At 37.0% G+C, this 22927-nt stretch overlaps 1 protein-coding gene across 3 annotated transcripts in view; it reads right to left on the bottom strand.

Moving 5' to 3' along the window:
- LOC104563132 (potassium voltage-gated channel subfamily KQT member 1) overlaps positions 1-22927 on the bottom strand; it is a 505426-nt gene that overhangs the window by 445117 nt on the left and 37382 nt on the right. For all 3 annotated transcript variants that reach the window (XM_061988799.1, XM_061988797.1, XM_061988798.1), the window contains exons 4-5: positions 7278-7404; positions 1522-1600 (exon numbers count right to left, since the gene is read on the bottom strand). In XM_061988799.1, the coding sequence (XP_061844783.1) occupies positions 1522-1600; positions 7278-7404 (206 nt within the window). The remainder of the gene's footprint in view (positions 1-1521; positions 1601-7277; positions 7405-22927) is intronic.

The following is a 22927-nucleotide window of genomic DNA, read 5'->3' on the forward strand; positions in this document are numbered from 1 at the left end:
GAGTTTTTTAAAAAAAGATAATGAAGAATATACTCCAGATACACAGCATCTGAACCTGCACAACTCATTTCTTCTGAAAAAAAACCTAGATTGATTGGTTGGAAAGTAGAGTATTTTTATCAGTTCAGTGAACTTAAAACAGTAAGGGCATAGGACTCTGCTGTGAACTCTGCAGTTCTTCTAAGTTTCAGCCTCACTGGTTGCTGCAGGGATCAAAATATCAGCCTGTTATACCTGGTAAACATGGAGCTTTCAACTTTTTTCTACAAGAAAACAATCTTACATGTATGTGCCTATATTTTCTGGGATTGTAGGATATAAGGGAGGTCCAAAGAGGACCATGACAGTATGCTTTAAAAGCAACAAAAGCAAAGGCAAGGATATGAGATTCCTTGCTTCTTAACTCAAAAACAGCTGCTCACATTATAGTTTGGAGCAAACTGATGGGAAGGTTTGCCTGATCCAAACAGTTTTCCAGTGGGGCAATAACAACACTGCAGAGACATGGGTTAAGCTAGTCTGACAGAAAGCATTTTGAGTTGCAGGACAGTGACTGTATCATTTGACTGAGGAATGGCTGCAATGACCCAAAAGCCACCTGAGTTCATATATAAACAAGCAGTAGATCTTTTCATTAATCTTACTCCTACACTTCTAGCTCAATTAAACAAAATATTCATAATTTTAATATTCATGTTCCTCTTATGTTATGAACCAATAAATCACATCCATGTTGCCTGTGTGAGTCTTTATCATCTTGTAAGTATTTATGATCTATAGTAACAGTTTCCTTAAAAATTCTTTATAATGTAGTCCCCTCCAGTGCTCTTCTACAGAGCTAGACAATTTAGACAATACTGTACATACCCAATTCCCAGTGATTAGATAGTAGTGGAAATTAGACTCTTGTAATCAAATATGCAGCACATCTTGAAAATGAAGTTAGAAGGAGTGAGAAGTACACCTACACTGCTTATCATTCCTTTCTTCTATTTACTCACTTTACTTCCCAAAACAAGTTCACAGGACTTGATGCAAGCTGAACAAACACTGTAGACATCAAATGTTTCTGGTTCATGTGTGGTATGAGTTACTTGTGCCAAACAAATCCACCAAGGCATAATTACTCTTTAAACAAAGTAATTACTTGTACACAAAAAGAACCAAATTAAGTGCTGTCTGGATTACTTCTTAAATAAATCAATGTTCTGTAATACTTTTTTTGTCTCATAAAGAGTACTGTTTGATGTTTTATACAGAACACAATGTTTCTTTAGTTTTTTCTCTTGGCTTCATCATCATCCTTTATATGCCTTGTTTCTATGCTCTTGTTTCCCAATCAGTGACCAAGCACAATAACACACAGTCTTTCCCTGTCCAGTGCTTCACTGTAATAGCTATTCCTAATAGCTATTACCATATTAGGAAATTTACATATATGTCTAATTCAGAAATTAGGAAATTAGATATACAGCTAATAACATCTGCAGTTGTGAAGAGCTAGTCACCAAAAGAACATACCTTATTGCAGAGGTGGCAAACACCTGTCCATTAGAGCCTATGCTCAAAACAATAATTGAGGCTACTACCACAATTAGATCTGTTTAAAAAAAAAAAAAGAAGAAGAAGAAAATATTAAATGATAGCTCTCAGCATTGAAACAGATAATAAATTGAGACTGGGGAAAGCACATCAAAAAAAGAAATTAAGGTAGCTGAAGTTTGGTGGGCAGTAAGTTAATGGCATATTTTCACATCAACAACATCTACTCTTTTTTCCATGATGAATTTAAAAAGATCCTGACATGTCAGGCAGCTTGCCACAAAAACAACAAAGGCAAAAGCATGTGTACACCCTAGAAATGAATCCATATTTTGGCTCAAGGCTCTTGATTTAAAAGAGAAAGTAAGGATTTGCTTCAATCAATAATGAAAAGCATAAAGTCAAGTATTATACATATATACACACATATATGCTTTGTTTAAAAATTGTATCAAAGATGTAAAGCCAAGTTTTCAAAGTTTAGGGAACCGTCAGAACAAAAGGTTGTCTAAAAAACATCAGAGTTGTTGGTTTATTTTGTGATACAGTCTTTATTTGTACGAAAAAGTAATTGTTTCCAGAGTTCCTTTTCTTTTTTTCCACAACTCCACAGTTTACACAGCTCCAGTATTATACAATGCAAATGATGAATTATGTTCACAGTACCAGCATCCTGTATTTTCTCTTATCCTAGTTCAGGGAAGAGGTCTATTGCTTTTAATTATTGAACCCTCCTCTAATATTCTGAGAAGAAACTTTTCCTTACAGACATTTCTGTGGTAATTCTCTCTAGAGTGTCTAAATGCTTCACTTTCATATTCTAACCAGAAAATAAAGGATAGTATTATAAATGGGTAGCAAATGTAGGCAGAATGAGGAAAAGTTTTGGCAAATTGTCCTTGCCAGTTTTAAACAAGTAATACTTTATTCTTCAGAGCACGTAATATTGTATAGCACTTAAAAAACCCCAGTGCCTGCTGACTTCACTTGCAGCTGTGAGAGCTCACAGCCTGACTTCAAAGTCTTCATTTGGATATCCAGAAAATGAGGCACACTTGTGAAAACTGATTTAAATGACTGTCACAGAGTTTCCATGTGATGCCTAGGCAAGATGCAGGACAGAATTCAACTTCAGAGGCAACAGTTGCCTTCAACAAGGGTAACTTTTTTTCTCTCATTTAAATATTTTCCTGCCTCATTCACAACCATGTAGTTGCTACAACAAATATTGAAGCACTTCTAAAACCAATAGTATTCTTCACTCTCTGATTTGGATGTATTTCCGGTATTAGTCCAGTAGTTTTTGCTGCAAAAGTGGGATTCCTCTTCCAGGGATTGCACTCAGTTTAAAGACTGTACTACAACAAATGTACATTTATTAAAATAGGAGGGATAAGTTAAGGCTACAGAAAAGGCTTCCATTTTGGGATAATTTTAACTTTTGAGTACCTGACCTTCCAAATTTTTTATGCCGTTCCTTTATCATATATGTGTGTTAACAGACATTTGCCCTTACACAAGTGATGCACCCAATGTCCTTACTAAATTAACAGACATACACATACCCTTCTGATGGCCAGCATTAAAGTGAAAGATTGACACTTAGGACATGAGTTTCAATTAAGTATGACAGTAACATAGATTTTTTATTTATACTTTCCACATATCTGAAAGTGAGTTCTACATGGTAGAGATATTTCTTTCTTTCTCCCACCAAACCTATTCCTCTATCTCTGCTTCTTCTCTGTTCCTACCTTTCATGCCAGTTTCTAGTCTTATACTAATCCCAATATACTGGTTCAAATTTTACACTCTAGGTCTCCAGTACATGCATCTGTCCTTACACTGTCACCTTTCAATATCGTGTATTTTGAGCCTCTACTTTTTTCTTTCAACCTCCTGCTTGTTTGTCAATCTCTTAAAACGTCCTTCTCCCAGATCCTCACTTAGTAATCCATCCTTCTGTTATTTCACTGAGCCTGTATGCCCCCGTCCATTCTTCCTACCCTGCCACTTCACCTTGGCATTCAAGCCTAGTATTTTCCTTTTTCATGTGGACTAAGCAGTTTCAGGAAGAGCACTATAAAAACCAAATCAACAGTTTTTCCACTTCTATGCCCAGCACTGCTGCTCAGAGAAACCTGAAAACTTAGTTGTGCCAGCTCATAATTGAATCTTTGAAGCTTAAACAAATAATAATTTTTCAGAGGCTTGTTAGCTGGTCAGCTTGGAGTTGATCAAAAAGCTATTTTCTCATTAGATTTCAAGTATCTGCTTCAAATTGTGGAAGTGCCAGTGCTCCTCCAAAAGAAATCACCAGAATTGCCCTTTTCAGGAACAGCTTAAATATTTTGCTTTGAAATTACTCCACAAGACTCAAATTGAGGCAGTAGTTGGCATGGAAAATGTCAGGATAAAGATTCAACATTTGTTTAAATAACTGTTTCAATTCAAATGAACATTGGTATTTATATTAGAATTACATTAGTATTTATGCTAGTTTTTTTTAGAAAAGAAAGTGTCAGGAAGTCTTGTTAATATTGAAAATTGAATTACAGTAATTTATAAACAGTGATGTGTGAATATCCTCAAACATTCTACGTACTTAAGTGTTTGCAAACATGTCTGTATATATATGTGAGCTGTAGAGAGATAAAAAATTACATGGTATCTTCCATATAATGTGTGCACTGCATATGTAAACAACAGATCTACGTAAAATCACATTTCCTGCAATCTAGTATGTTTAGCACACACTTTGAAAAATCTCTGTCACTGCTAGTTTACTGTCCCTATATCTCACTCTTATATTCAAAATTCTTGAGATAGTCCAAAAAGCTGCCATTTTTTAATGTAAAAAAAAAAAAAAACAAACCAGCTTGCCAGTGAAATACTGCATGATTGTGCACAAACCTCAGCACAACACAGAATAACATCTAAAATGCCGCTTACCTGAATACTTGGGTATTTTTGAGCAAACTTTTGACTTGTTACTACGGTTCTCACAAGTTTACTTTCTAGTATGCAATTCTCAGCTTTTTTATTAAAAGCAATTAATCTTTTTAAAATTTAAAACAGTAACAATATTTGCATTTGTTTTTTTAGTTGCCATTGTATTTTGCAGAATGTAAATAGCCCTCAGCTTGCAGGTGTATTCTTAGTCTGGAGATAATGTGACATTAATGAGGACTTAAACAGATTATATGCACAACTTTTATTTTGATTTACATCATAGTTCTTTTTCTGATGAAATTTTGTGTTCTATAGACACTTCACAAATTAAGTTTATAGAAAGTAATTGGAGTTTTACATACAAGATTTTGATGCTTTTTCAGACCTGTATACAAAATCAATTAAAAGTGCTCATAAATAAAGTTCTATTTTCCTTTACATAAGGACAGTATGAAACAGACACGCACATGTGGACTCAGGTCTTTACACCAGTAACATATTTCCTTCTTATATCTTTTAAACTGCATACCGTCAAAACCAGCAGCGACAAAAGTTAATTCATAAATTGGTTCTTTGTTACATTTTCTGTGACAACCAAAGGATAGAAGAGGTTGTGAATGGACATTCTCTTGATATGACTGTGTCTTCTACCTACCTTTCATAAAGTCCTAGTTAGGCTGGGATTTTCAGAAGCATTTAGATACTAAAATGGTAAGTAATGAAAGTGTTAAATAAATATTTAGGAAAAGTAACACTATTACCAGTGCTGTTACAGTACATGAACAACCACATACTCTTTCATGATCATTCTATGAAATAGGGAATGAAGAAGCATGAAGAGACTAAGTGATTTTTCTAGGGATTCTTGGTATGCTGGAAATGAATTCAATCAATGTCTCGACAGGTTCTTTATTTTAAAAAATATCTTTTCTCCCATATATATAATCACCTGTAATCTGCCTGCAAAGAGGAGAAAAAATAGCCTAACTAGAAAATCTACCTAAGAAATAAAATAATCGATTTATATGAAAAAGAAGGTTCATCATTTTCCAATATAGATAAATTTTTAAAAGACCATTGAAGAAACAGTGTGTTCTTTCTGAACAATTTCTATTAAATCTCCTTCTGGTAATAAGCACCAAACTATTTTTTGTTTATAATTAGGAGGAAAAAGGAAAGAGAATGGGGTAAGTTACAGAAGTTGAAAAGTGTTATCCAAGTAGAGCTTTCTAAGAATTCATCCAAATTTGAGTGTGAACAAAATCCCGTAACAGAAATCTCTGATATCCAAGACATTTCAATTATATTTTCAGATTTTAAAATAAATACCTTTTTTTAATTAATACAGAAGTAAAAGAAATACCTTACATTTTTCCATTCTGGTCTAATTCTGTGATTTCTTTTTTTAGTGTTTGTATTTTACTCTTGTTGATTTGAAAATTACAAGATACATCAGATTGTTTCTATCACTCAGAGCAAACATGTTTTCCAAGTTTACTATTTGGATTAGTGTAGACACGGTTCAATCTGCATTTGTTATGGAAAAAAAAACCAATTCTTCTCTTCAAATGCATTGTACTCTTAAGGGAATTTTAAATGTAAATATAGTATTGATACTTTTGAATGAACAACTAGCTGTAACCATTCCTAAATTTTCTTAACACAAATCACTGTATCTTTTCCAAGGGCTATACAAACATTAATGTTAACTGTGGTAGATGCACAAAACCAGTGCATAGAACAACTGTCACATTGCAATCGCAGTGTAATTAAACTGCCACATTTTCTTCTGCACCTGAGTACTCTAATATACCTACTTAGGAAGCATTTCTTAATTGAGAGAGAATTCAAGAATATGATTAGGAGGGAAAATAAATACTTATAGCCTTCATGCTTAGATCATGAAATTAGATCACCTCTAGAAGCAGCTGAAGAGTTTATTTGTATGTAATGAAACACATCTTTCTCCATAACTCAAAACTAAATACAGTATCTCATCACATTATTCATTACTCACAGCTAGATTTATAATAAAATGTGTTGTTTCGTGGGTTTTTGCATCGATTTTCATAAAGTCACAGATAGTTAAGGAAATGTCAGCTCATTTTTTTCTCCCTTTTTCACCTCTCTCACTTTAGTCTATTTAAAACATAATGAATTAGTGTTTGAGTAATTCAAAATTCACAGCTCTACTGGAGTCTATATAAATTCACAGGCTTAAAACAGAAATACTGATTTTATAGCCCTCTACAGTTTTGTCCAAACATCACCTTTCATTCACTTCTCACTGTTCTACAGTTTCTATTAGTCAACTCTCCTCCTAAACTCTCTCCCACTCTAGAGGTGCTACTCACAATAGTCCCTCAAACCACCTAAAAATAACTTCAGTGCCACCCAGCAGAATATTTCCTGAGTTATAGTTCGCATATTTCCATACTTTTCTCAATTTCTATTCACCTTTGTGTTTGCTTTCTATGGTAGACCTAAGGAAGGATTTTGTGTTCAAAATCTTGTCAATTTTCTCCAATTACACAAGTAGTCATAGTAAAGATTTCTTCCCTTTTCTGTTTTGCCTTTCTTAAGATGATGTCTGCTTGTGTCTCATAGACATATTTTAGATGTTCATTTCTAGCAACAAAAAAGAAGAAATAATTGTATAGGTTCACAAAGCAGATAAATGTTTGAGTGACAGAGGCAGTTCAGAATTATAATACTATCTCTGCAATAACTGATGTCTTTAAGACAACAGCAAAGCTAAGGAAAGAAAAAAGTTTAAATCTTACCGATAATTGATATTGGCTTTCTGGCAAACCGTATTCTTCCCTGGAAGCCAACATACTTACTCCTGCAGCCTGCAGACCACAATCGGACCGCATATTCAGCACCAAAAAACACAACCAGGACTATTTCCTATCGGAATTAAAAGGACAAGATATCAGTTTTTTTTCATTAAAGCAAAGACTACAGTTTGCACATCTAACTTATTCCTATGACTAATATAAATAATATTGCTGAGATGAAAGATGAAATAAAAAGGATGGTAACTATGCCAAGCAGTAAATAAAAGGGAGATACTATCTACTCCTGAATGTGATTTGCAGGCATAAAAGGATGGTTTAAGCTCCATTGTGTGAGTATATTATGGGGAAAAACAAAATATTTTCTTCTTTCATTTCTTTCCAGAACTTATTTTTTTAAAAAATAACAAATGGAGGGAGGCTATAAGCATATAAAACGTAAAACTAACAGACTGAAAGTGTAACATAAATTTTTGTATATTCAAAATAGAACCATAGAATATCTCAAGGTGGAAGAGACTTGTAATGGTCATCAAGTCCAACTCATTTCTTATCACGGGACTACCTCAAGCCAAACCATATGACAAAGAGCATTGTCTAAACAGTGTCAGTGTCTGGTACTATCCAGACACTCCCAGAACTCTGTCAAACTTGGTGCTCCCTTGGGGCCCATTCCGGTGACCGATCACCATCTCAGTGAAGAACCTTTTCCTAACGTCCAATCTGAATTTTCCCTGATGCAGCTTCATTCCATTTCCTCATGTCCTGTTGCTGCTCATCAGAGAGAGAGATCAGCACCTCCTTCTCTGCTCCCTCTCTCTCTCGAGGAACTTGTAGACAGCAACAATGCTACACCTTAGCCTTCATTTTTCCAAGTTGAACAAACTAAATGCTCTCAGATGTTCCTCATAAATCTCACCCTCAAGGCCTTTCACCATCTTGATCGTCTTCCTCTGGATACACTGGATAACAGTATGATGTCCTTCCTATACTGAAATGTCCTAAACTACTTGAGATAAGGCTGCACCAGGGCAGTGTACAATCAGACAATCACCTCCCTCTACAGGCCATCTATACTGTGCTTGATGTGCCCCAGGACACGATTGGACCTTTTGGTTGCCAGAACACACTGTTGACTCATATTCAACTTGCCATCAAACTCCCAGGTCCTCAAAGTGTCTCTCCAACCTGTCATTTCCCCAGGTGGCGAATCCAGCACTTGCTTTTATTAAATTTCATATAGTTGGTGATTGCCCAGCTCTCTAGTCTATTCAGATATCTCTGTAAGGCCTCTCTACCCTTGATGGAGTCTACAGTTCCTACTAGTTTAGTATCATTGTTGAACTTAATGTACATTCAATTCCTGCACCCACATCATTTACAAAAACATTAAAGATCACCCTAAAATTGGTGCAATCTTATTTACTATGACCCTTCATGCTCAACCTATCTGCCAATTGCTTGGGTAACATATTATAGATTTATCTATATGCATGCTGGACGTTTTGATCAGAACTTTACTGTGATAGACAGTATTAAATGCTTTGCTAAAATCAAAAAACACTACCTCCACTGACTTGCCTTTGTCAGATATGAGTGACCTTATGATAAAAAAGAAAGTAAGCTGATTAAGCAGGACTTTGTTTTCTGTGCTAGCTATAACTAATGACTGTGTTTCCTCTGAAGTGTTTTTTGACAACTCCCAGAATAACCTTCTCTATAATTTTACCAGGCGTTGAAGTGAGACTGAGAGGCCTGTAATTACCAAAGTCTTCCTTCTTAACTTTTCTTTTTGAAAATTAGGACATTTGCAAGCTTCCAGTTGATTGTGACACTCAAGATCATTGAAAAATAATGGAGAGAGGTCCCATGACATTGGCCAGCTTTTTCTGTACCCCATGATGAGTCCTATCAGGCCCCATAGACTTATGTACATCCAGCTGGGGCAGTAAGTCTCAAACAAGTTCAAGATCAGCTGGGATTTATCATCACCCTGTCTCAGTCTTCCAGCACAGGGCTCTAGGAATCCCAGAGCCCATCATTGGCACTGAAGACAGAGGGGAGGAAGGCATTAAGTGTCTTCACTTTGCCTATGTCTCTATTTTTGAGCTGACCAATCTCATTGAGCAAAGGTCCAACACTATCTCTGATTCTCCTTTTCTATCAACAGATTTTAAAAGTCCTTTTTATTGTCATTCACAGTGCTAGTCATCTTGAACTCTAATCAAGCTTTGGACACACAAATTTTCTCCGTGTCACAGCAAACAGCATCTCTGTAGTCATCCCATGTTTCTGGTCCTTGCTTCCAATGTCCATACAATTTTTTTTTTTGCCTAAGATGTAGAAGATCACTGCTCAGTAAAGACAGTCTCCTGCCCTGCTTGCTTGACTTATAACACTTTGGAATTGCTCTTAAGAGATGGATCTAAAGTGTGACCAGTATCCATATCTGCCAATACCTTTGTCATGGTTTAGCAAGGAGCTGTTTTTGCTTGGTAACAGGGGGAAGAGGCTGCAATGAACACCTGGTAAAAAGTTCTTGGACTCTCCCCCAGCTCCCGGGTTCAGATCTGGCTGGGCCAATCTGACATCTCTGTCATCACTATTTAGGGACAGGAATTTGAAGTGTTTGCAGAAGGTGTAAGAGCGGTACAAGATGGAAGTGACCACGTGGACCCCACAGTCAGAGAAGGAAGGAAGGAAAGAGGAGCACCAGCCAGAGACCCCTCTGCAAGCCGTGGCAAGAGTGCAGGCTGTACCCCTGCAACCTATGGAGGGCAATGGCAGGACCGAGAGCCTCCAGCAGCTCTGTGTGAGTGCACTTGGATGGGTGAGAGACTGTGTGAGGAGGCGGCCATGGCCCAGGCCGTGTTGGAGAGCCTGCACGCCGCAGAGCAACCCCACACGAGAGGCAGAGAGGAGCTGCAGCCTTTTGGATGAATGCACGTTGGAGCAGCCCATGCAGGGCTGCAATGTGCGTGAGGTACCCCATGGAGGTTCAGGGAGGACTGGTGCAGAGCCAATCTGCACTGAGGAGAGACAAACTGCAGAAGCTATCAGGAATAGACTGACTGAAACCCCCATTCCCTGCCCCCCTGAGCCATTCAAGGGAGGAGGAGGTAAAGACATGGGGATCAGGGCTCTGAGCCCAGGAAAAAGGGAGGAGTTGGGAGAGGGTGGTCTTAAAAGGCTGGTCGGACTCTTTATCATTGTACCACTCTTGTTTTATTTTGGTTATGTTTTGGGATTTTACAGTTATGCTTTAGTTGGTGTTGCATTAAATTATTTTCTGTTTTCTTCCCCAAGCTGAATAGCCTGGTCTGTTTTGTCCTGCACCTTAAGCAGCAATTAAGCTCTCCCTATCCTTTGACAATCCTCAGGTTTTTGGTACTTGAGGCTAATCGTGGTCTTTTGTTCCCTGATGGGCCTAAACCAAGACAACCTTCAAAAGCATATTCACAGACAACTTTACTAATTTTCCTTCAGCAGTCTGAAAACCGCTCTCCCCATATCCAGGACCAAGTTTTACTGCCAGTTAGTCTTCTGTCTTCTGTTTTTGCAACTCAGCTACTTTGTGGTCACTGTGTCCAAGACAACCACCAATCATCACTTTATCCACAAATCCCTCTCTCCTTACAAACAACAAATCTAGGTGGGAACCTTCCCTAATCAGCTACTTGAATCTGTTATCTTCATTGTGGTTCAGAATTTTCCTGGACCTGTTTGTGTCCTCTGTATGATATTCCCAGTTCACTAGGAATGTAAAATCACCCATAAGGACAAGGACAGCTCATCTAGAGATATCTCTTAATTCCTTGTAGAATAATTTATCAGTGTCATAATCCTGGATGTGTTGTTGACAGCAGACTTCTACAAAAACATTTTTTTCTTTGCTTTCACCTTCATCCTTACCCAGAGACTCTTAACGATGTCAGTGCCAACCATAAGCACCATACAATCCAACCCTTCCTTTACATGCAGCACCACCTCCAAACCTCACCTACCCTATCTATCCCTCCTTAAGATCCCATCCATCAAGGCACCACAGTAACAGGACACATCTCACCAGGTTGTGCTTATGGTAATGATGTCATAGCTCCAGCACTAGGTCAAAGCTTCTAATTCTTCTTGTTTATATCTCATGCTGCATACGTTTATGCAGAGACATTTCACGTGTGCTCTAGTGTACACAGGATATTGTGAAACAAACTGATGGACCTCACTAGCACACTGTCCTTGCAAACATCAGCATGCCACCACCAGGCTTATCTCTAGCAAGTCTGCTTTTAGTTGACTTGCTTTCTCCCTTTAAATCTAGTTTAAAGCTCTTTTGATGAACCCTGCTAACTCCTTTTCTCCATTTGACACAGTTGTGTTCCAAAATTTTGACAGTGACACCAGGCTCAGAGACAGGTATTTATCTGCTAGGTCTTGTTTCTTCCCTCATCATTTACTGCAACTGGAAAGATAGAAGAGAATGTTTTTCTATCTTCTATCAGGAGAGTGCTCCTGATGTCTCAACGAGTCATCCCAAGGCCCTGAAGTCTCATTTGATTGGCCTCAACTTCATTGTTGCCTACCTGAAAAAAATGAACAATGAATAATAATCTGAGGACTATATCAAGGTAGGAGGTACTTCCACCTTTAACCTGAGCTCCAGGGAGGCAGCAGACTTCCTTAAGAAGTGAGTATGATCTGCATGTTAAGCACATGTTGCAGCCTGACACTTGGATGGCAACATGTTCTTTCGCACCAGAGCTCTGTCTTGAAAGGTATGATAGTCATTTAGAGAAGTTAGAGTTTAGAAAAGATGTGGCTTTGTGCCAGGTGGATACCATTGCTCCCCAGTTGAGCCAGCAGAGCTACAGTGCCTTACCTCTGGGTGCCTTGCTTGTCCACCCTGGTCACTAGCACTCCCTAAGAGTTTGTTTAGGGGATATGGGGCTCATCCCCTCCCAGATCTCATCAGCTGCTGTTGTGTGAGCTGTACATTCCTGGTGAGTCTCTCGGCTGCCACTGAGGTTCAGGACAGCCTTCAGGCATCACTCTAGACCACTTCCTGAAGGTCATACTGGTATTGAAGCTGCTCACCTCAGCAACTGAGGGAAGCAGTATGTATACAACATAAAACATAAGTGAATGATCTAGATTTTAATGTTGTTTCCCTCTATAGCATTCCATTGTAAAGCACTCACACATAACAGTGAGTATACATTGAGATACTTCTGAACAAAACAGATTAACAAAGATCACAACATGGGCAGGTTTGTTGATATCTTTGTTCCTTCTATCCTTGTTTTCCTCTGACATTGCAATATGCCAGCACAACCAAAATACAGCTTCTAGGCTTTGTTCCAATCCAAACTATATCCAATAAATCAAACACCTACTACATAAATTACAGCTTTAGGAAAATATTTGTATTTTAACTTAAACATGCTTGCTGTTTGCATCAGGGGAATTCTAAAGCACCTAAAGAGTGAACATACTTAAATTACAATTGTCACTGAATAATAATACCAACATGACTTTAAAACTGACATTCTAAATGGTTGAAAATAAACTAAAATGTTTCAAAGCTGAAAAACACATAAGAAAACTACACTAATATACAAAACTTCACATCAATTTAGATTTTTAACATCATTAGGTTAACATTCTTGTATTCACTTGTACTTCCTTGTTTTGCCTGGAATGAGAACCAAGAAAGTTATGCACAGTCTTCCTCTGTTTTCATGTTACTTTCAGCCTGACTAAAACCAAGGATTAGTAGAATCCGAAGAAATTTTACAGTACAGTTTCAAGGCAGAAGCATGAAAAAAAATACACAGCAAATTAGCTCACAAGTTTGATTTTTTTAAAAATTAATGTATTACCTAGAGCTTCTACTAGTAATACTTCTAAGTTTGTGCTCTATATGAAACCTAAATGCAAACATTTATTCAAATATAACAGTCAAAGCTGAAATCAAGAACAATATTCAAAGGAAAATAATTCTTGCATTTCAGGAATCTTGAGAAATGCTTTCTCAGTAAATCATGTGTAATTTTTGTGGGTTTCTGATATCATCAGTCGGTAGCATTTGTTTCCATGTCTCTTATTAAGGATCTCATTTCCCAGCAAAGGAAGGCGAACACTGTCTACATGAACTTAAAAGACCTGCTGGAGGAATAGCATTGAAGTTTTGCAATAAACTATGAAGTCACAAGCACTTAATTTCTGTAATTAGGTGGAAAGTTAGTATAGATGCTTGAACTACAAAAACACTTCTGAAGCAAAAAGTTTCAAGTCCTTATCTGCAGACTAAAATGGTTGAGCTACACCTCAGAAGTACGTGTTCACAGTCTTAGAGGAAAAGACACAATAGAAAGCATAGCTTATGTGTTTTTGTTGACATTGTTGGTAACTTTCCCTTTGAAAATGGAAGATATCCATAGTAATTCAAATAAGAACAAACATGCCAGGCAGCTGCATCAAGAACATGCTTCTCCCACTCAGTGGCAGTTTATTCAATGTTTGTCTTAACAAGCAACACCTATTGCAATGGAAGAGTCATTTCTACAGAATCTGCATGTTAGAATCACTGGGTCAGTTAGGTAAAAAAAAGGTGCAAAAAGCAGACAATCAGATAAGTGCTGAGGAACAAAAATATTCTTAAACTTAGGTTATTCCTTGATGTTCATCTAGGGGTATTTTTAAAAGCTAAAATTAAAACTATATCTGGCCTGAGGATATTTTATTCTCAAGGAAAATTTCAGAACCTATGATTTTATTCCAGCTGCCAACAAGAACCCATCTTGGTTATGTCCAGGAAAACCTGCTGAAGTCAATAAGGTTACACAGTTATGGAAAGGAAAAATATGTTGTTGATGGGAAGGAAGAGGAACGAGGAGCCTATATGTTCGATAAATTTGGAATTAATTACCAGTCACAGTTCATTTTGTCATGGACAAGGGTTCACATTACCAAAACCACAGCAATTAACACATTTGTTGGCAGACTGAAATAGTCAAGGACCAAAAGAACGTAGAAACTGGACAAACAGCCCATCTATAGGTGTTCCCACTACAAAAAAAAAAAAAAAAAAAAAAAAACCCCACAACCAAGCACCAAAATCAACAACAACAAAAAAAAACCCACAAGGAAGATTTACTTACACTGCTGTATATGCTTCTAATGAAAGATAGAAGGCATTCATTTCCAGGGCTGTCAAGGCTGATCAAGCTTCACCTCAATAAAGTCACCTTTAAAAAACTCCTTACCTGCCTCCTTTTCCTAGTAGACACATAAACACTTTTCAGAACCTTAAATTTATTGCCCCACATTTACCTTCTATTAAGGAAAAAAAACCAACAAAACATAGCAATTTCTGTAAAGTCAGAAAACATGCTTGTTCTTGCTCAAACGGCAACAAAATATAGTGAAGAGTCTTTCTGGACAAAACATGAAACAGAAAAAATCTGCACAAAAACCTGCAAATTAAATAGTATGCCAAATATGCTCCTGATGATTGACATCCATCTGTATGTCAGTTGGAGATCTTTCGCAGATTTATAAAATTTCCCAGAATCCTTGCTTTCAAAATAGAACTACATTCACAAAGATTCCACGAAACTTTTTTATTTAGGCTCCTAGCAGTGTTTTTCTCCTTCCCTGCAAGGACTGAAAGAAGAAATATATGGTGAAGCATTCTCACCAGATTTCATAAACCTGGAAAGTCATTTGACATCAACAGAAAGGCAGGGATGAACTCTAATGAAACCAAAAATAACAGGGAGGAAGAAATCATTACTTCAAAAAGTTAACAGCCACATCAGAGTTTGTCAAAATAAAGCTAATAAATATCCTTGGCTGCTCTATCTAGCAATTGGCTTTGAGTGTCACCTTCCCATTTTTCTCAGCAATCTTTCTCTGAACTCCTGCGACAAAAGAAAGGGAAAGCAAAGTCGCATATCCTTTGAAGAGAATGGATGCCATAAACTGCCAGAGCATTTGCTGTGAACCATTGAAGTATTTTGAGACAGGCGTGGAAGAACACAGAACACCATCCTTTATATGGGGCACTGAACTTGCTCCAGAGGCATTCTGAATTGACAAATGTACCAGTGGAGATGGTCTTTAGGCAGCACTATGACTCAAGTTATCTTCCAGGAAGTGAAGTACAGAGTAAGGAAGCAACAGTTCAGACTTCATTCTTCACACTCACCTGTTAATCTCTTCCTGTTTTGTTAGTGGTAAAGGATTCTCTTGCCAACTCACATTGCCACAGTAATACTAGCAAAAGCATTTAACATGAAGTAACTGCCTATCCACTGTAAAGAACTGACATATAACATAATTAAAGTTTTTAAACTGGACTATACAACGTCTCTGCTAAAGTCAATAGTGATCCATTATTCTGTGCTTATTGCCAAAAGACACACCTACAATATTCTTTGTTCTGTCAGGTGGAAGCCCATAAACTCATTTCATTGCTGTATTTTGTTTCTTTTTCTTAATTCTAGCCATCGCATAAGTCTACACTCTACATGTACACAAAATAAATCATAAAATAATACATAATTGAGTTTATGTTGTTCTTAGTATAATTACATTTTATTAACCTTATTAAAAATATGAAAAAAATAAGCTTAAAGGGAAATATGTCTTTAAATAACTTTATCTAATTCAATCAGTCAAATAAGAAACTCCTGTGGAAAATCCATCAACTTTTACCCAAGAATGTCATTGATGACCAAATAAAAAAATTGCCCACCTTAACACAGAAAATGAACTTTTTATATGGAGTGTGTAAGTGAAACATATAGCCTGGAATTTACAATATGTTCCAGTACAGTTCTGGATAACTGCACAGGGGAAGCAAGAGAAGGGAAGGAGTTCAGCTGGAGTGATTAAAGTGCACACATGAAAAAGACAACTATTTTCTCAGCTGCAGCTGTGTTTTAGGTGGAGAGCACACACAAGGCTCTCTTCACTTTTTTTATTGGAATATTTAGGTGCTCGGGTAAAAGGAGGAAGTGGGATGGCTAAATGAATAGTGTGTGCTCACGAAGATTCAATCAAGGAAAGCAGTTCAAAACAATGAAGTCTCAGAAGCAGGCATAAAGGTTTAATAGTCCAAATGTTTGCACACGTGTACTTGTGTCCAAAATTTAATCTGATAACCTGTCTTCAAGTTTTTCCAGTTCTTAGAGTTGAAAATGTCGATTTAGTGACCTCTTTAGCTTAAAAGTTACTCAAATGCTATGAAAACTTACTGATACTTATTTCCTACCATCATACTTGCTCTTATAAAGATGACAGACATCATATGTGAAAACACAGTATTCAATATAAAGAAGATGTCAAATGCTACTAAGTGTCCTAGAGTATCATTAGTTTATTCAAATTTACATCTCTTAGATGAAACCAATGCACTTAAATATTTAAAATTCTGTTATTTGAATACAAACGGATTTATTTAACATTTATTTTTTAAATACTTCAATGTATGTCTGACAAATATGCCAAAATTGCTGATTTCAAACCAGGAGTACCTTTATCTTTCAGTTTTTCAACATTTGGTTGTGCCTGAGGTTCTTTATTCCTCTATAGATGCACCAATACCCCATAGGAGCCTTCCAGTTCTCTGACAGCATGTCTTGAAGACTGACCTGATGGGACCATCTCTGCTAGGAGGGAAAGGGTTTAGCTTTGCTCTTGAAGTGGAATCTACCCAATATGAATATCCACTTCCAAATTATAAATAATGATATCCATATATCTTAACCTTTTCCTTTGGGAAGGTCTCAAAAATTGGAGAAGAGAAATTGGAAAAATCTCATATTTACCTCTCCGGCTTCCTCTCACTCCCAAGTAAGAAATATTTGTCTAGTCTCTTGTGGCACATTCTGAAACCATTTTGCACAGAAAACTCTATAGAGCTAGAGTAAGTACATAAAATTTGACTAAAGGCATTCTGAGTTGTCCTTTTGCTAATTTGTCTGAGCCATACCTACTGCACAATGATTTCTATTTCAGATAGTTGAAAGGCACACAGCAATTGTCCAGCACAACATGTTCTGTGCTGCATTAGGGCACCCCACAAGGTAATATAACCCATAAGAATAATTACATTATAATTCACATTGAGAAATTTGATGGTTATGTTTGATTCCAAAAAGACTATGGCAACTCAGTAAGATAACAGAGCTTAAACTTGTGGAATGTATTGAAAGATTTGTGTACTCAATATTTTTCTTAATATATGTTTTAATGTATTGGAAAATAGTTACTATCTATTTTAATAATATTAGATATTTTAATAATAGAATATTCATGATCTATTTTTCAATCTTCCCACAGACCAACAAGACAGGGATTCTCACTCTTGCTTTCTCTCTCATAGATTTACAAGGAATAAAATAGAGCAATGGCTTTTGAGTCATGTGGTATATTCCACACTAATGTTTTTGGCTCTTTCATAGTATAAATAAAATTGTGTAATTTACCTGTCAGTGCCATTAAAGTACAGGACACATCAACACCTACTGTTACGCAGGCAGTTTACAATACATTAATATCACAAAATATCACTAACTGTTATAGGACCCAGTCTGCATGTTGTAATCTGTAAGCAATCCGTTATTATCTGTAAGAAATAATTTGGTGAGGACAGCCAGCAGAGCACCTTTGAACTTCATGTAATAGCAATACATGTATTAACATACATGCTTTATTAAAGAGACCAGGAGAAGACCTTAAGTGCCAATGCTACATAGCAAGGCACAGATATACAGTTACAAATTGGCACAAAAACTGGAACTGGGTAAAAATTACACCATTTTTGCATTCTAACACTGATTGCTTTGATAGGATGGAGAAAATGCTCTCAGAGTTCTTAAAATGCTTCATCATAAATCATGGAGAAGACTAAATTAAGCTTATATACCATGCAGTATTGTTCCTACTCTGCTAATAGATTAAAGATAACACAGCACTTTATGACATGACTACGCAGCTTAAATGGGAGAAGGCACAAAATCAGAGAGAAAAATAAAGGAATGGGAGAGCCCCTCTAGTGAAGCAAGGAAGAGTGGACCTGTTTTTAAAAACACACAATCATGTCATCAACTCATTACTTTCAAAAAAAAGCCACTTTGAGGTCCAGTTCACAAACAGAACAGTCAAACACACATGTGCCTCAGCTGGCTTTAATAAGCCAAAATACAATTCCTACTCTGAAGGTTGGATACTTTAAGAAGCCTAGCCTATATGTACACCAGGAGGATATGTTGATGGCATATGATGCAGAAGAAATCATTATATAAAACCAAAACTGAGCAGTGACTTCAGGAAAGATATAGAACAATGTGACTCATCTCCACCCTAGAACTTTTTCATTATATTCTCTCCATAAATCCTGACTCCTAAATACAGCCACAGTATAAACATCTGTTCTGAAAAGTTTAAGTAGCAACTGATGTGGGAGCTCCTAATCTTACATCTGAACCTTTTCTCCAACAGGATTAATAAACACACAAATGTTAATAAAAACTACATGCTAAATGTAGTCACTGAATGGTGATTGCTAGCAACCAAGCAATGTGAGAGGCCAGTGATGGTCCACAATAGAGGCGAGAAGTGAGGACCCTGCAAACAGACTCTTTAAGGGTATTGTACCAGCATGAATTACATGTATTAACATGTTTGGAAGACATGCTATTGCTTTTTACAGCAAAGAAACACATCGGAGGAAACCAGGTGTGTGAAGTTTGTCACCCAGAGGAAGAGGTACCACAGGACCTGGGATCCAGCGTTGCTGAAATAAGGAAGTTATTTGCAGCTGGAACGCTAAGACTATCCACCTTGTTTGCATCTCTGCTGCAGAAAGCTTCTAGGACAGCACACATCCATTATAATTCTATACCATAAGCCTGAAAAAATTACAGTTAGCAGGCCACTCATCAGAATAATATGACTAGAATGTAGTGACTCCTAGTGAAAGCAAAAGAAATAACTCATAAGTGCTTTACCTATTTTAATAGATTATAGTTTGGGGTTTTTTTGCATTGAAAACAGACCACTCTCAGAGATACAACACTGAAATAACAAAGCTTTTGGTCCAATACAGTATGTCAATTCCTACACAGTTTTGCTAGTACCACATACCCTGAAAATGTTGCACTGATTTCATATCTCGATTACGTGCTTTGAATAGGAAAGTGCATTAAGATAAACAGTATTTCCTATCCTTCCTTCATTCCAATTGCAACAACCACAACATTAAATACATCATGGCATACAAGTAGAAATTAAATTAACGTGGTTGTATTTTGGTAAAAACATTTTTTCTCTAAGTCAAGAATAGTCTTATTTTTAGGAAAATAATTATCTTCAAGATATTAAAACAGTGAAAAATTCCACTTTCATCTACAAAATTATCATTATACAAATTGATAATTTATTGTGTTCTGTTATAGTTTTGTAAAAACATCTTGTCTAAGTTAAAAATAAAATTTCTTCTTACTTCTAGAACAGTACAATTAGTGGAATTAATCCCATGAGCTAAGAAACTGACTTTTGCAAGGTCTTTTACAATAAAAATAAAAATTTGTCCTTTGTAAACTACTATGGTGACCTCTCCTGGTAGAAAAATATATGACCTCTAACCATGAAAACACTCAATCAGATTAATCCTCAAAGGAGGAATTACACCTGCCCCACTTCATAGTTTATTTTTTAATGTCATATCCTTAAAGATCTAGATGCCATTTGCAAACCAAAACTGACACACAAGCTACTAGATCATTAAGAAAACATTAAAGCCTGCTGATGTATAGGGAAAAGCCTATACAAAAGGCCTTGGCTGCTATTTAGAAACATTCTTTCAACAGAAACATCTAAGAGTAAGATAAAATTATAACTGTATATCTTAGAGAATTAAAATTTGGGACAAAGTGGAAGGATAAAATGTTACCTAAAAATGATATAATGAAGAAAGTTTGAAAAAATAATTTGATATAAGCATATGCGGTTTGCTGGAAACAAGATTTTTTTTTTTTCCATTTCTGGCATAAACTTTTAAAATAGAACAATAACTCAAATTAAAAACACTCCTAAAGACCCTTTTAATTTTTTATCCCAGTCACTTAGACACTGTTATTTTGCACTTACACAACTTCAAGGCTTGCCTATGGTCATGCAAAACAGTCTGTGTTAATACATCAGAAATTCTTTGAGAATAACTCAAGACAGTCTGTGCTCTTAACCATCCAACAATACTAATTAGTGAAAATATATAAATTTGTTGTCTAATATGCACACACACCTGAAAAAAAGCTTGATACATCAGGAAGTAGGCCCGTCCATGTAAGTCTGATGATATCTTAAAAAAAGTGACTGAAGAAACAACATAGTTTTAAACACTAAATAAGATTTTAGAGGATCATGTTTAGAACAAGGATTACATATGGAAGACCTACATACAAGTTACAAATATGTTCTGGTTTAGCAAGGAGCAGCTTTTGGCTTAATAACAGGGGAAGCGGGTTGCAGTGAAGACCCGGTAAAGAGTTTGCGGACTCTCCCCCGGCTCCTGGGTTCACACCCACCTCCGGCCCGGCTGGGCCAATCTGGCGCATCTGTCATCACTATTTAGGGGACGGGAATTTGAAATGCGAGGCAGGAGGTGTAAGAGTGATACAAGATGGAGGCGATCACGCGGACCCTTCAGCCAGAGAAGGAGGAAGGAAGGAGAAGCAGTAGACCAGAGACCCCTCTGCAAGCCGTGGCGAGAATACAAGCTGTGCCCCTGCAACCTATGGAGATCCATGGCAGGACCGAGAGTTACCAGCAGCTCAGTGTGAGTGAGCCCGGACGGGCGAGGGACTGTGTGGGGAGACGGTCATGGCCCAGGCCGTGTTGGAGAGCCCGTACGTCACAGAGCAGCCCCACATGAGAGGCAGAGAGGAGCTGCAGCCTTTGGAATGGGTGCGCGTCGGAGCAGCCCGTGCAGGACTGCCATGCGTGTGAGTTACCCCACAGACTTGCAGGGAGGACTGGTGTGGAGTTCACCCGTCCTGAGGAGGGACAAACGGCAGAAGCTATTGGGAACAGACTAACTGAAACACTGCCTGTCCTCCCGAACCGTTCGGGGGGGACAAGGTAAAAACCCCGGGATCAGGGCTCTGAGCCCGGGAAGAGGGGAGGTGTGGCAAGAAGGTGTTCTTAAAAAGGCTGGTTGGACTCTTCATTGATGTATTACTCTGTGTTGTTTCATTTTGGTTATGTTTTGGGTTTTGGGAGGCATGTTTTAGTTGATGTTGCATTAAATTATTTTTCTATTTTCTTCCCCAAACCGAATGGCCTGGTCTGTTTTATCCTGAACCTTAAGCAGCAATTAAGCTCTGAGCCCTAATTAGCTCTGAGGCTAATCGTGCTCTTTGTTCCCTGATGGGCCTAAACCAGGACAAAATATTAAAAGGAAAAAATAACTTTTAAGTAATCGTAATTTTGTAATGAAAGACATCATGAGCAATCAGCACTGATTTGAGTGATCTGTTGAACTTGCAGGGCAAGTTTCAACAAGTGAAGGTAAAAAGAAGTACAACAGTTAGAACTCTGGGAAATATGGTCAACAAAAATAGAGCTGACCCACAACAGGAATCCAAGGTTATGATAAAAGTGAATATATTTACATTAAGAACAAGTGGATTAAAACCAACTCTAGTATTTAAAGACTAATTTATTTTAATTATTTATTATTAAACCATCTATAAATATAGCAGTGAAGAATTGAAGCACAAAATTACTTCAATCAGGTGGAGTTTCCACTTAAAGAAATAATACAATGCCTGTTGTCTTGATTTCTTAGAATATACGTTTTGAAAGGATTCAATGTTAGAAAAAGGAATAACAAGCAACAGGTAGGGATGATGGAACAAAAAGACAACTGCCAGGTTTTGCCTGGCCAAATGGACACTCTACAAGAACCAGCTTCCTGACAGGAAAAAAAATGCATGGAAATACAGGTCTGTAGATAGGCAGGAATAACAAATTTATTCTGCACTCAGTCATAAAACATTTAAGGAACACTTACGAAAATCATTGGGAAAATAGCAAATAAGCACAAGTAATAATTAGGAGTGAATTCTATCAGTGAGAAACTGAATTTTATTGACTGTGGGAAATCCCATAATCATTATTCTTGATTTAAATTTGGAAGCTGTAAAAAGGCAAGTGAACCCTGACAAATATGTCTATGAGTGTCAAAAGTGTCTAGAGAGTAATTAAGCAGGAAAAAAAAAAAAGGTTTTAAGTTTGTGGGTTTTTTCTTCCTTGTTTTTACCAAAAGTATTAATCCATTTTGTAAAAGGCATTTTAAACCAGTTCCAAAATTCTGATGCTCATATACCTGTTGGGAACACACTTTACCCTGTGGTTCACAAATAGTCAACAAATAGTCAACAAAGCCACGTTCCCTCTCCTACCCTCAAATTGTTACTGTCAGAACATACCATACACCCTGGTTGCCCACGTGCTGGTACTCAGGAATGGCATGATAATTTGGAGGCTGTATCTCAAATTCAAAAACACCACCCTGGGCAGCATTATTTGAGAAATTTGTCTGTAGTATACAATAGAATAAATTCTGA

The sequence above is a fragment of the Colius striatus genome, chromosome 1 (genome assembly GCF_028858725.1).
Source record: "Colius striatus isolate bColStr4 chromosome 1, bColStr4.1.hap1, whole genome shotgun sequence".
NCBI lineage: Eukaryota > Metazoa > Chordata > Aves > Coliiformes > Coliidae > Colius > Colius striatus.